The following is a 12,793-nucleotide window of genomic DNA, read 5'->3' on the forward strand; positions in this document are numbered from 1 at the left end:
TAATGAGAACATTTTATGAGAACAATGAGTTATCATGTATTTAAAAACTTACAAGTTCTGTACAGAATGAGGGACCACAGGGCTCTTCTGTGTCACTGTATGTTATTAACACTGCATGATGCTAATGCTGCAATATCTGATACCTGTGACACTCTGATGTCTTGAGCACCTTTGTGTATAGCTCCCTGTTTATGCCATCTGTTTGTGCTCTTTCTTCCATCGGTTACTTTTTGTACCTATACTACTGCTTTATCTAGGCTCAGAATAGCCTGTTGAAGAAAGCTAGATTCACAGGACTCACCAGCTGTAAGCTAAGGGGTTCCATGGTGACACTCTCCTGTATGTTCATTCAGGGGTGGCAGAACCGCAAGTAACTTTGTTTCAAGAACTGCAATCTTTTGTAGAAGCAACTCAACCATGGCTGGAGTTCACGATGGAGGATGGTACATTTTGTTATGTTAACTCTATACTCTGCTTGAAAGCTTAACTTTATTTAGTTGACCAGCTACTGGAAAGCTTGCTTCTAAAACAACCAGGCCAATATAACTGCAACACATGTAACAGTTGTAAAATCACCATGCAACAACTGATTTATGCAGCACAATGAGCTAATAGCTAAAAGCTTGCGGTCATGTTATTGTTTATTGTTTTGTGTCGCATTTAAAATGATGTCATGGCAGTAGAGGAGGTGCAACTAAACTATAGACAATCAGCCTATAATTCCACCAACGTTGAGGTGGCACTAAACAAAATGCAAGCTCAGAAAAGTAAAGTGAGTAGAAAATTCCTAAAATAATGAACCATAAAAAATGAATAGTTTAATATGTTCTTTGCTAAACAGATACTGTAAACACACACAGACATTTACAAATGTTCTCTGTCTCTCTTTGTTTTCACACACTTGTTCCTCTCTGTTGTTAATGATCACCAGATCTGCTCCTCTCTCTTTACAGTTATTTCTGCTCTCATTCCAGCTCTTTATCTCAGATGAAAAGTAGTAAAAACTGAACTGATATTAAATCCATCCATCTGTTAACACAGCACAAGACTTCAGTATTTTATCAGACTGGCCTCTCTGCTTGTCAGGATCTGATGGTTCAAACGAGAATCTGAGTGCTGAATCATAGGACAGGGTTTATGCAAATGTAAACAATTCTATCCCCATTTCATGATTATTCTCATTATTCTGAGTCTTTATGGTAGAAAAGGAGTACTCAGATGCTTCACTATTTGAATCACTCTGCTTGTGTTTGCGGCATTCTAAACTAAAGTGTAAGAGCAGCACAGATGTGTGAAAGAGCTAGATATGTGTCTTTTCATTTTTCCCTGTGGCATTAAAGATTATAGCCAGCAGGATGTGACAAAAGAAAATGTTTATGTGTTATGAGCGAGTTGAACAGACGTTCATTTCAGTCAGCATTGCCAGTCAGCAAACAGTTTCTCTGAAGTCATCGACAATTGCCTCTCACTCCATGATCGCTCGGAATACTACAAGACTGCAGCTGGGAAATACTGCCTAAGAATTAAGGTTTATCACAGCTGAGAGACACAACAGATGAAGTTATCACACATTCTCAAGTTGCTTAACTACCAAAGTTTCTGCGTTGGGAGCAGAATTCAGATGTAAACATTCAACATGTCTAGGAGAGAAACGAGCTAGCTACAACAAAATACTCAAGGAAGATCCCACAAGGATGTCTGTTTTATATATAAAACATTGTATTCCATGTAATGTATTATTTTACACATCTATTCTCACAGATCCCTTTAAACTTATTATTGCATGGATAATCATATCATACTGATGAATAAGATACAGCACAGTTCTCTCTTGTGGGGCCATCAGGCTCCCCAGACCTCAAAACCTGAAAACCTGAAACCACAGATCAGCATTAGATCTTCAGTGCTGCTTTCTGTGTAATATTATAGTGATGAGATGATGATAATAATCAGTTAAATGTAGTGATTTGTCATCCAGAGGTCAGTGTGAAGCCATTGACCCATTAATATGTGCCCTCTCATCACTGTCAGTCATACCAATTCAGGCACTGTCCTTACCAGAAAGTTTTCCTCTGTCTGTACATTATCTTCTGCTCTCTCTCTCTGTATCTCTCTCTCTCTCCAGCTCTTCCAGTATCTTCTGCTCTCTCTCTCTCTCTCTCTCCATCTCTTCCAGTATCTTCTGCTCTCTCTCTCTCTCTCTCTCTCTCTCTCTCCAGCTCTTCCAATATCGTCTGCTCTCTGTCTCTCTCCATCTCTTCCAGTATCTTCTGCTCTTTCTCTCTCCAGCTCTTCCAGTATATTCTGCTCTCTCTCTCTCTCTCTCTCTCTCTCTCTCTCTCTCTCTCTCTCGCTCTCTCTCTCTCTCTCTCTCTCTCTCTCTCTCCAGCTCTTCCAATAACACTTATTTGATAGTAAATCCATCCATCTGTTAATACAACCAGTTCAGCTATTATAACATGATAATATAATCATGTTATAATACCATAACAGCTATTTATAACAGATTTCACACAGAAGATTATACAGAATATCTCTTTAAAATTGAATTTCTATGTAGTTTTAGGATCATTTAAGATTACCACGAAGAAGTTTCCACAGTTCATCGCTCTCCTGATTTAACTGCTCACTTTGTTTAGTTCGATTCTCATTCTCGATTAGTAGCTGGTCTCTCTCTTGTGTGAGGTTGGTATTCTTAGATAGCAACTGGTCTCTATCTTGTGTGAAGGTTTTGCTCTCGATGTAAAAGTAGATGATCTGGAGACACAGCACTATGAATGCAGCCAGCGGAACACACAGCTGCCCCAAACACACTGTAGCTGCTCTGGGGCTTCTGTTCCTCACACACTCACTTCTCTCTGCTCCTTCCTTATTTCTTCCAACATGGTTAAAAAATAAATGAGCATGCATTTCAACTTTATTTCATGTTAGCTAATAAAGTAATTAAGTTATCTGTGTATTGAAGTGGTTGTTGTGTTTGTATACTGGAGTCTGTCTCTGTCCTGAAATCATGATCTCTCAAAAAATCTCTGCTGTCATAGATATCCACCATCATCTCCACTCTTTCTTTGTCCATTCCCCGAGACTTATGCCTCATCATGGTGACATAAATGGCATTAGACATTCCTGGCATAATAACATGCCCTTCTTTGTTCTTTTGTTTTGTTTTTTTTGGATCTGATCATATAGGTAGCTCACTTTTTCTTTTTAACACCAGTAGGCGCAACAATATCATTTGTGGTCATTGTGTGAACACGAAGATTATGTGACATCAAAACCTAAAGAGTGCTAAGCTGCTTAGGTGTAAATGTTTATTATTATTATTATTATTATTATTAATGCTACTAATAATAATAATATGTCACACATAAAAGTTCCCGTTTACCCTGTTACAAATATCATGGATATAATCTGTTGAAATACATTACACATGTCACCGTCTTAGTCCAAAGCTTTTTTAAAAACAACAAAAATGTGATGTGTGAGGTGATTTTAACCAATCCATCATTTTGTGAATTTGCATGTAGAAAGCAGGAAGCTCAGTCTTGCATGTTTTTCTTTCTTTCTTCTTTACACTCAGCAAAAAAAGAAACATCCCTTTTTCAGGACACTGTATTTTAAAAGATAATTTTGTCAAAATGCAAATAACTTTAGAGATCTTTATTATAAAGGGTTTAAACAATTTTCCCATGGTTGTTCAATGAACCATAAACAATTATTGAATATGCACCTGTGGAACGGTCATTAAGTCACTAACAGCTTACAGATGGTAGGCAATTAAGGTCACAGTTATGAAAACTTATGCAATAAAGAGACCTTTCTACTGACTCTGAAAAACACCAAAAGAAAGATGTCCAGGGTCCCTCCTCATCTGCATGAACGTGCCTTAGGCATGCTGCATGGAGGCATGAGGACTGTGGATGTGGCCAGGTCAACAAATTGCATACTGTCTGTACTGTTGAACCCAAATAAATCACAGTTTTGAGTTGATTTATCTAGATATTATGTAAGTAGAGTTTTTTTAAGTACATTGCATTTTGGCTTAAAGTATATAACTTTTTCAATGTTAAAATGCATCCTTCTATCCCAACTTTTTTATCTTTTATCCCAACGTTTTACGCAGAGACAACTATTAGTAGGCCGTTCATAAGTTAATTTTCTCAAAACTGTGTCTCTGTGGCGCTATCCTGTGTTTATTTTGAGCGACCCGCAGCTACGAGCTGCTGTAAAAGGAAATAACCATCCTATTGGAAAACATCGGAAAATTGTTGGTAAATACACAAACACAAGAACTGCGCAAATTTTCTATAGTGTTTCTTATACCAACATGTAGTCAAACTGATGATAAGCACACACACAAGAGTAAATTATCTATCCATTCATAAATGTGAAGAAAGATGTATTTTATGTAATGGGCTCTTTTGCAAAGCTCTTCTCACAGATCCATTTAATCTCAGAATCACATGAATAGTCAGCCCACTTTGGTGAATCAATAAGAGCACAGTTCTCTCCAGAATTGCCACCGGGCTCCGTATCCCTCCAGAACCTGAAACAACAGATCTGCATAAGATCTCCAGTGCTGCTTTCTGTGTGATATGAAACTGACTGTGAGAATAATTTATAGGATAATAATCAGATTAATGTAGTGGTTTCTCACACAGAGGTCGGTATGCTGCCATCGACCCATTTCCATGTGCCCTCTTCATCACTGTCAGTCAGACCAATCCAGATAATGATACCAACAGTAATGTTCACAACAAACTCCTTGAAGAATGAACCAGGAACAAATGAAAATTATCTTCAATGCTGAACAAACATACACTCACACATTACAGACTCTTCAGGCTTTCTCTGTCTCTCTCATTGTTTTTTTCACTCACTTGTTCCTCTCTGTTGTTAATGATCACCAGATATGCTCCTCTCTCTATACAGTCTATTTTGCTTTCACTCCAACTTTTCTTCTCAGAGGAAATGTAGTAAAAACTGGATTGATAGTAAATCCATCCATCTGCAAACACAACCAGTTCCCTATCAAAAAGCTACACTTTGATGCTCTGCTGATTTAGCGCTTTGGGAACATCTTTAGGAGAAACCAGCTGTGAATATGTGTGCAACATGTCAATGAAATTGACTAGAATTTATAGCCTCTGCTGGTGACATCATTGGATGCACCTGTAGCAGGGCTATAAATAGATATGCCACAGGTGCATCGTCAGGTCTTTTGTCTTCAGACCACTCTGTGTGTGTTGTGCTTCTCAAGCTGTCATAACTTTCTTTTCCTCTCTTAGGAGAATTTGTTAGGCAGTGTGCAGAAAACCTTTTCTCCTTTCCAAGAATGAGAGTGAAGTAAAGCAAGCAGTGTGTGTTCCCGTGTTTACGCTCTATGGCTGAAACGGACACACACCAGTTTTGCTTTGTTTGTTCGGTGGAAGAGAATGCTGCATTAGGGCGGGGTGGGTGCCAGCATTGCAATCTGTTTCAGTATAAATGCTTCGCACTCGTCTCGTTTACTTCCAAGAGCCAGCGCCCACTCTTTCATCATGGGGCTCTTGCATGGATCTGGCTGAGGAGCGAGAGACGGGTCTGTCCCCATCGCTCGCTCTCTCCCCAGATCCAGCTGGTCCTTCTCGTGAGCCTGAAGCACACTTCGGTGCCTCTTCGGTTCATGAAGGGGACACTGAATCTCTTGAGTCTGCGGACTTTGAGCTACCCACCTCTGAACAATCCACGCACAAGTTCCCCCTCGATGTTCCGGGTTTCGCCTTTTGGCCTATTTGGTGATGCCATGAACACGGGTATCATCAGGTTCCAGGAGGCGAAAAGCCATGGGGAAGCCTTCGGGCAATTCCTCCCTTGCCGCACTCAGGGGGAGGGGTAGCCGGTCAAAGGGGCTATAGAACATGTTTGCCTTCCAGAGAGAGAGTCAGGTTACTACAGTGATACTTCCTGTTCCCCAAGAAGGATGGAGAGTTGTGTCCGATTTTAGACCTTTGAGGCTTGAATTGCCTTGAGGGCGTTCAAGTTCAAGATGCTAACCATTAAGACGGTCATGTCTCAAATCAAACATCGCGATTGGTGGGTCACGATCGGTCTCATGGACGCGCACATTCATATAGAAATTCTGCCACAACAGAGGAAGTTCCTGAGGTTTGCTTTTGGGGGCGAAGCTTTTCAATATCGGGTTCTTCCATTCGGTCTAGACTTATCACCCCGGACATTCACGGAATGCATGGATACGGCACTGGCTCCTTTGCGACTCCGGGGCATCCACATTCTGAATTACATAGACGACTGACTGATACCAGCACTGTCACAAGAACTGGCATTAAAGCACAGGGATATCGTCTTAGCTCATTTGGTTTCTCTGGGGTTGAGGCTCAATGCCAAGAAAAGCGTCCTCTCTCCCACTCAGAAAACTACCTATCTGGGGATCATATGGAATTCGATCACAATTCGGGCAAAATTGTCTCCCGCTCGAATCGTGTCATTTCAGAAAACCCTGAGCAAAGTCAGGCAAGGCCAAGGTTGCACTGTTCATAAGTATCAACAAATACTAATGGCATTTGTGTCCTCAGTGATCCCTTTGGGCCTCTCTCAGGTGTCCCTCTGCAACATGTTTGTAACGGCGGGCTGGATCCTCTCCGCAGATTCTATAGTTTGGATGTGTATGCCACTTCGGGCTCTCACGTCCTTGAGTCAACATCACAACTACACAACCGTAAGGGGTCCGGACACCCACAGTGCGGCTGCGTGGGTATTCTCGTTCCCAAAGCTTATAAATCAGCGCAGCATCAAAGTGTAGCTTTTCAATAGGGAACGTATTGGGTTACTTAACTGTAACCCCTGTTCCCTGATAAAAGTGGAACGAGATGCTGTGCTTCATTGCTGCACCGAGGATGCCCCAGGACTACTCTTCAGACAAAATACCTGACAATGAAAGCCCTGCTACAGGTGATTTCACCAGCAGAGGCTATAAATTCTAGTCAATTTCATTGATGTGTTGCGCACATATTCACAGCTGGTCACTCCTAAAGATGTTCCCAAAGCGCTAAATCAGCGCAGCATCTCGTTCCGCTTTTAACAGGGAACAGGGGTTAACCTAGGGGGTAACCCGAGACGTTCATCAATTAGCCCTTTTTTACCATCCACACTGAATTACATCACATTGTGCATATGTATTAAAATTTAACATTTTTGTAGATCAAGAATAGCCTTTTCAAAAAGACATCCACTGTTATCTTTATTTAATAATTCATCCCTTAATTAATTTATTATTTTCAAGTTTGTGTTACTGGGTAAGAAGCTTGTCTCTCTCTTCATATTGTTTTCATGTGAAACAATCTCTGTATTGAGTAAACTTACCCACTTTACCAAGAGTCATCTGGAATTCATTTGTCTCTCGTTTAAGCTGGTCTCGCTCTTTAGTCAGATTATCATTGTTAAATATGAACTGCTCTCTCTCTTGAGTGTGCTTGACACACAGCACTATGACTACAGTCAGCAGAAGAACACACAGCAGCCCCAAACACACTGTAGCTGTCCTGAAGCTTCTGTTCTTCACACACTCAGATCCTTAGGGCAACAAACATGATGTTATTCTCTATTTAGCACCATGGACATCAACTTGAATAATGCAAAATCTGCAAACATTTGTGCCTTTAAGCTATTGTTAATACAATTTGTGCCATTATGTTTTCTAAAGAAAAAGTACCTTTTTGTTTCGATGACTGGATTCTTGCTGTGTTAGAGTCTGCAATCTTGTTACTGAGTTGACTTCTTATTGCTTGAGCATTGGCATAGATGTCATAATTCCTGTTTTTGCTTTCTTCTCCATCCATTTTCAGAATCTTAACCTGATCTATGCTTTCATTCACACTTTAACACAAGTGGTCAAGATGGTAATACCTATGCAGTGAACTACTGGAATAGTAGCTCTCGTGAAGCTTCCTTATTTGCGTGGGAAGTAGTTAGACAAAAAGGAACTTCTTTGTGGAAGTGTGTTAGGAATTTATGCATAAAGGAACTTAAATTCACTGCAAATTTCCACAGGTTCAGTGCCGGTCCTCCCAATTGACCTGTTTCAGTGACGTCACTTTTTACTTGCATATACCATGTTTGTGACTATCAGTGGGAGAAAGCAATGAATCAAGAAACAATATCAAGAAAAACATAAAAAAGTTGCTTTTGATCCATCCCAATTACTAGTAAATGTGTATACATGTCTGAATCTTGTCCTATGTGCATTTCCAGTTTAATTGTATCTGACTTGATTATGTGCACAGATAACTGACATGTCTGAATTAATTAGCAAAAACCAAAAAGTGTTTTATCCCCCTTCATCACTGCTTAACTTTAGCGGAATTAAGCCTTGTCACTTGAAATATATAATTTCAATAAAAGAAAAATAGCATTTTGGCTATGGCAAGTAAACAGCAGTATCACGGTTTTACGGTGATATCACATGAAACAAGTCAATAATCAAGTTGCGTAGGGCCCCCGATCTTTCAGGGGGCCCCCACGCTGTCAAGAACATTATAAGTAGACTAGTACTATTATTTCTCATCAAGCAAACATAACCATAACAGTAAAAAATATTTTATATATTAAAAAATAAAATATTGTTGCACGAGATGTTTCTGGGAAGAAATTACCAGGTAGAGGATCAGCCAAAACAAGTCTTTATTCTACAAATAATAATTACCACACTCACAAACTGCACTAGCCATTAGTAGGAGAACTTGATCCTGACTTGAATGGGATTACAAGTTATTTAAAGGAACAATAATTTCACCAACAGTAACATAAAATACATTCTTGTCAAAACATAAAATTGCATCATTAACATTAAATGGAATTTGAAAGATACCTATGACCCCCAATTACTTTTAGATTTGTATTAATAGCAGTCCAAAAATCTGCAAATACGTATTTCATTATTTATGCAAATACAACAGCCAATAGCAAGTCCCCAAGCATAAGCAACAAAAGACATTATAATATTTAACATGCAATTATAAATGTAATGTCAACTGTAGATTAGTCAGGGGGGGACTACTACTTATAATTTATCAAATAATTCGTTTATTTCCATTTTGGATCAAGTATCAAGTAATTAGATATGTAACAAATTAAAGGGATATTGCTTTGGTTTTAGGTCCTTTCCCACTGCAGGGACTAAAAACCATTTTAGGTACTTTTCCGCAGAACTAGTACTTTTCGTCGTTTTCGCACCTAAGGAACTATAGTTCATCAGAAACATTTTAGGGGGATTTCAAGCTCATAGTTGGGGGCATATAGGGACTATGCCAGACTGTGGGAGTTGCTGCAGCCTGTGATTGTTCAAAAACCTATGACACACAAAGCATTGAGAAAGAAGAATAGTCCAGAACCACCATTTTTAAACAGCTAGCCGCTAACCTGCTACTCAGAGGATTGCACTAATTGTACAATTCCCTTACTAGAAATAAAATAATCACCTGTTTCGCATGTGTGTGTGTGCATGTGTGTGTGTTTGTGTGTGTGTGTGTGTGTGTGTGTGTGGGTGCGTGCGTGTGTGCGTGTGTGCGTGCGTGTGTGTGTGTGTGTGCGTGTGTGTGTGTGTGCGTGCGTGTGTGTGCGTGCGTGTGTGTGTGTGTGTGTGCGTGTATGTGTGTGTGTGTGTGTGTGTGTGTATGTGTGTGTGTGTGTGTGTGTGTGTATGTGTGTGTGTGTATGTGTGCGTGTGTGTGTGTGTATGTGTGTGTATGTGTGTGTGCGTGTATGTGTGTGTGTGTGTATGTGTGTGTGTGTGTGCGCGTGTGTGAGTGTGTATTTATCACTTTGTGGGGACCAAATGTCCCCATAAGGATAGTAAAACCCGAAATGTTTGACCTTGTGGGGACATTTTGTCGGTCCCCATGAGGAAAACAGCTTATAAATCATACAAAATTGTGTTTTTTGAAAATGTAAAAATGCAGAAAGTTGTCTGTGAGGGTTAGGTTTAGGGGTAGGGTTAGGTTTAGAGGATAGAATCTATAGTTTGTACAGTATAAAAACCATTATGTCTATGGAAAGTCCCCATAAAACATGGAAACACAACTGTGTGTGTGTGTGTGTGTATGTGTGTGTGTGTGTGTGTGTGTGTGTGTGCGGTAGACACACTGTAAAAAAACATTTACTGTAAAATGTACAGGAATTACCTGGAAAAATATGATAATAATGTACTGTAAGAATGTTGTTAAATGCTGTAAAACAAATTACAGCATAATACTGGAAAGCAAATTACAGCTAATTTTTGTTTGAGAAATGCAGTAGTTTATACATTTTTTTACAGTAATATTGAGTTAAACTTGTAATCTACTTTTCAGTTATTTTTCACAATTATACTGAATTACAGTAGTTACATGACAACTAGAGTTTCCAATGCAATCCTGTAAATACCCAAAAGGCCAAGATTTTGCTGTAAAATAGTTTTACAGTAAAATGTATGGAAAACATGATCAATTACAATGGATACTACTGTAATATATTACAACTGTAATATATTGTTTGCCACATTTTTTGGGGTAAATTCATTAACTTTTTTTAGAATAAACTGTATTTTAATTTCTTTTCAAATCAATAAAACCAAATTCAAAGCTGCTGCTGCAAGTAAAACATTTAGTAAAACCGTCAGCATATTTGATCATAACACAGTGACATCATTTCACCTTAATGCAAATTCCTATCCAAATCATATTTGGTTAGGTATTACAGAATACATGTGGATGTGTAAACAAACAACTCATAATTAACTCATAAACATGTTGAAAAAAGAGATTTAGTTATGTTGAAAAGTGCCTTTCGATAGAAGTGTCCTGGTTTAAACACATTTGAAACTACTGTGCTTGCTTAATTATTCAATCCATTAACCTTTTGAAAAGAGTACTCACATTTGGGTTGACTGTGTTGTTCCTCTTCTCTGAAACCTTTCAGATTCTTTTGCCATTTGTTTTGGTGCCAGTGGGTGGGTTGATTGAAAAAAAAAACCTCTACACAAAAATCAATCACAAAAACACAAGCAGAAGCTTTAGGATGCAATGTGCAGAATTGAATGAAACAAGTTCTATAAAAAAAATATCAGTAACACTTTAAAATAAGGTTGCATTTGTTAATACATCTTTTTTTTAACATACAGTAAGTATACTACTAGCACATTTTTTATCATTAAAAGGTGTATGTGATAACAGTCTTTTAATGCATTAGTGAACGTCTCAAACTCATAAGACATTCTTCTGCTGAACACAAATATATTTTGATGGAGATATAAAATCTGTTTGTCCAAACTGTGCAAGTCAGTGGGGTCCAACACTTCCAAGTTTTAAAGGATTAGTTCACCCAAAAATGAAAATCCTCTCATAATTTACTTACCTTTAAACCATCTCAGATGTGTATGACTTTCCTTCTTCAGCACAACCAAAGTGAATATTTTTAAGCACATTTCAGCTTTGTTTGTCCATTCAATGCAAGTATACAGATGCCATCAGTCTGCTGACTATTTGATGGTCCAAATGTCATATTTAGGCAGCATAAAAGTAATCCACATGACTCCAGTTCCTAGCAACATATCAGTCATGACAGTGATGAGACGTATACCAATTTACAATAAACATCAGATTTACACAACACAATTTACATATCTAATATACACATACTTACACACAACACAATATACAAATATAATAAACAATGTACAGTATACAATACACACAATATAGAACACACATACACAATCAAATATTCATTAGTATATATTCAATAAAAATAGTATATAAAATATACAGTAAGTTGTATTGTGCTGTATTGACATTCAGGCTGTCAGTGTGACTCCTAGATGATATCTCACCATGGGATGCAGGTTTCGGAGGAAGATGGTTTTGAAGTCAAATTCTTCTTCCATCTCAGGTTTGTTCCGAGACTGGAAGTAGTCTTGACGTAGTCTACGGTAGTAGGCATTTATGGTTTCTTTTCGTCCCTGTTTGGTGTTCAGGGCCAGACTCTGGGTCTGAAAATTCTTTAACCAGGGGCTCTCTCGGATGTTGGTATTCAGACTTTGTTCTGGTTTGACTGTCTGTCAAGAAAACTTTTTACCTCATGGCAGGATGTTATCCAGAGTAGGTATAAAGTGTCTCTGTTAGTCATCTGAGGCATTTAGGTGAAAGTCTATGTCAGGCAGGTAAGCATGGACCTTGTGACCCTCAGCAGGATCTGGTGTGAACTTGTTAATGTTCCTTGCCAGCTTGCTGAGGTCCTTAAGATCCATTCCACGTGCTTCAGTGTTCGTTGGGATGTTTACCATTTCACTGCGGTTGTAGAGGGGTTCTTGGAAGAGAGCCACTGAGGTTTTGTGCTGTGGGCCTTCGTGTCGCTCATCTTGTGGAAGCTGTTGGATGTAGGATGCTGCTTTGTAGACCAGGGGTGCTGCTGTGGGATGCCAGTCCATCTTAAACTCGTAAGAGTGTTTCAATTCACCTCTGACCATGTCGAGCTCATCTTGGGTGAGGTCAAGTTGCTGGGTCAGGGTTTCAATTTCAGTTCTGGACATGTCCCGATGGCTTTCCAAGGCCTTGTTTCGAGAGTTCATCTTTTCCAAATCAAACATGTCCTTTCTCAGTTGCGACTCGGTGTGCTAGAGTTTCTTTTCCATGTCCTCTTGGGCGGCTTTAGCCTGCTGCTTTCTGTGCTTGGCAGCTGTCAGGGCTTCCTGGAGCCATTCAATTTCTCTCGTTGACACTTGTTTGGACACCTTACGTTGTTCTTGGGCTTCAGCTTGTGT

At 39.1% G+C, this 12,793-nt stretch overlaps 2 protein-coding genes across 3 annotated transcripts in view; one reads left to right on the forward strand and one right to left on the reverse strand.

Moving 5' to 3' along the window:
* The window catches only part of LOC127636505 (cell adhesion molecule 2-like), a 556,717-nt gene that overhangs the window by 402,755 nt on the left and 141,169 nt on the right, over window positions 1-12,793 (forward strand). The gene's annotated exons all lie outside the window — the stretch shown is intronic.
* LOC127636508 (CD209 antigen-like protein E) lies at window positions 3,655-11,670 on the reverse strand. Its single transcript, XM_052117036.1, has 5 exons — window positions 7,712-11,670; window positions 7,363-7,572; window positions 4,881-5,008; window positions 4,658-4,764; window positions 3,655-4,546 (listed from the first exon to the last, which is right to left on the reverse strand). Exons 1-5 carry the CDS (start codon window positions 7,836-7,838, stop codon window positions 4,405-4,407), a joined length of 714 nt encoding a protein of 237 aa, XP_051972996.1. The 5' UTR covers window positions 7,839-11,670; the 3' UTR covers window positions 3,655-4,404.

Source organism: Xyrauchen texanus, chromosome 44 (assembly GCF_025860055.1).
Source record: "Xyrauchen texanus isolate HMW12.3.18 chromosome 44, RBS_HiC_50CHRs, whole genome shotgun sequence".
In the NCBI taxonomy this organism is placed as follows: domain Eukaryota; kingdom Metazoa; phylum Chordata; class Actinopteri; order Cypriniformes; family Catostomidae; genus Xyrauchen; species Xyrauchen texanus.

What these genes read in the sequence shown, in the direction of transcription:
- LOC127636508 (XM_052117036.1), bottom strand. Translation starts at nt 7,838, where the DNA reads ATGGATGGAGAAGAAAGCAAAAACAGGAATTATGACATCTATGCCAAT. An exon ending in TTAACAACAGAGAGGAACAA is followed by an intron (nt 4,765 to 4,880) that starts GTGAGTGAAAAA and finishes TCATTCTTCAAG; the next exon opens with GAGTTTGTTGTGAACATTAC. An exon ending in GGCAGCATACCGACCTCTGT is followed by an intron (nt 4,547 to 4,657) that starts GTGAGAAACCAC and finishes CTGTTGTTTCAG; the next exon opens with GTTCTGGAGGGATACGGAGC.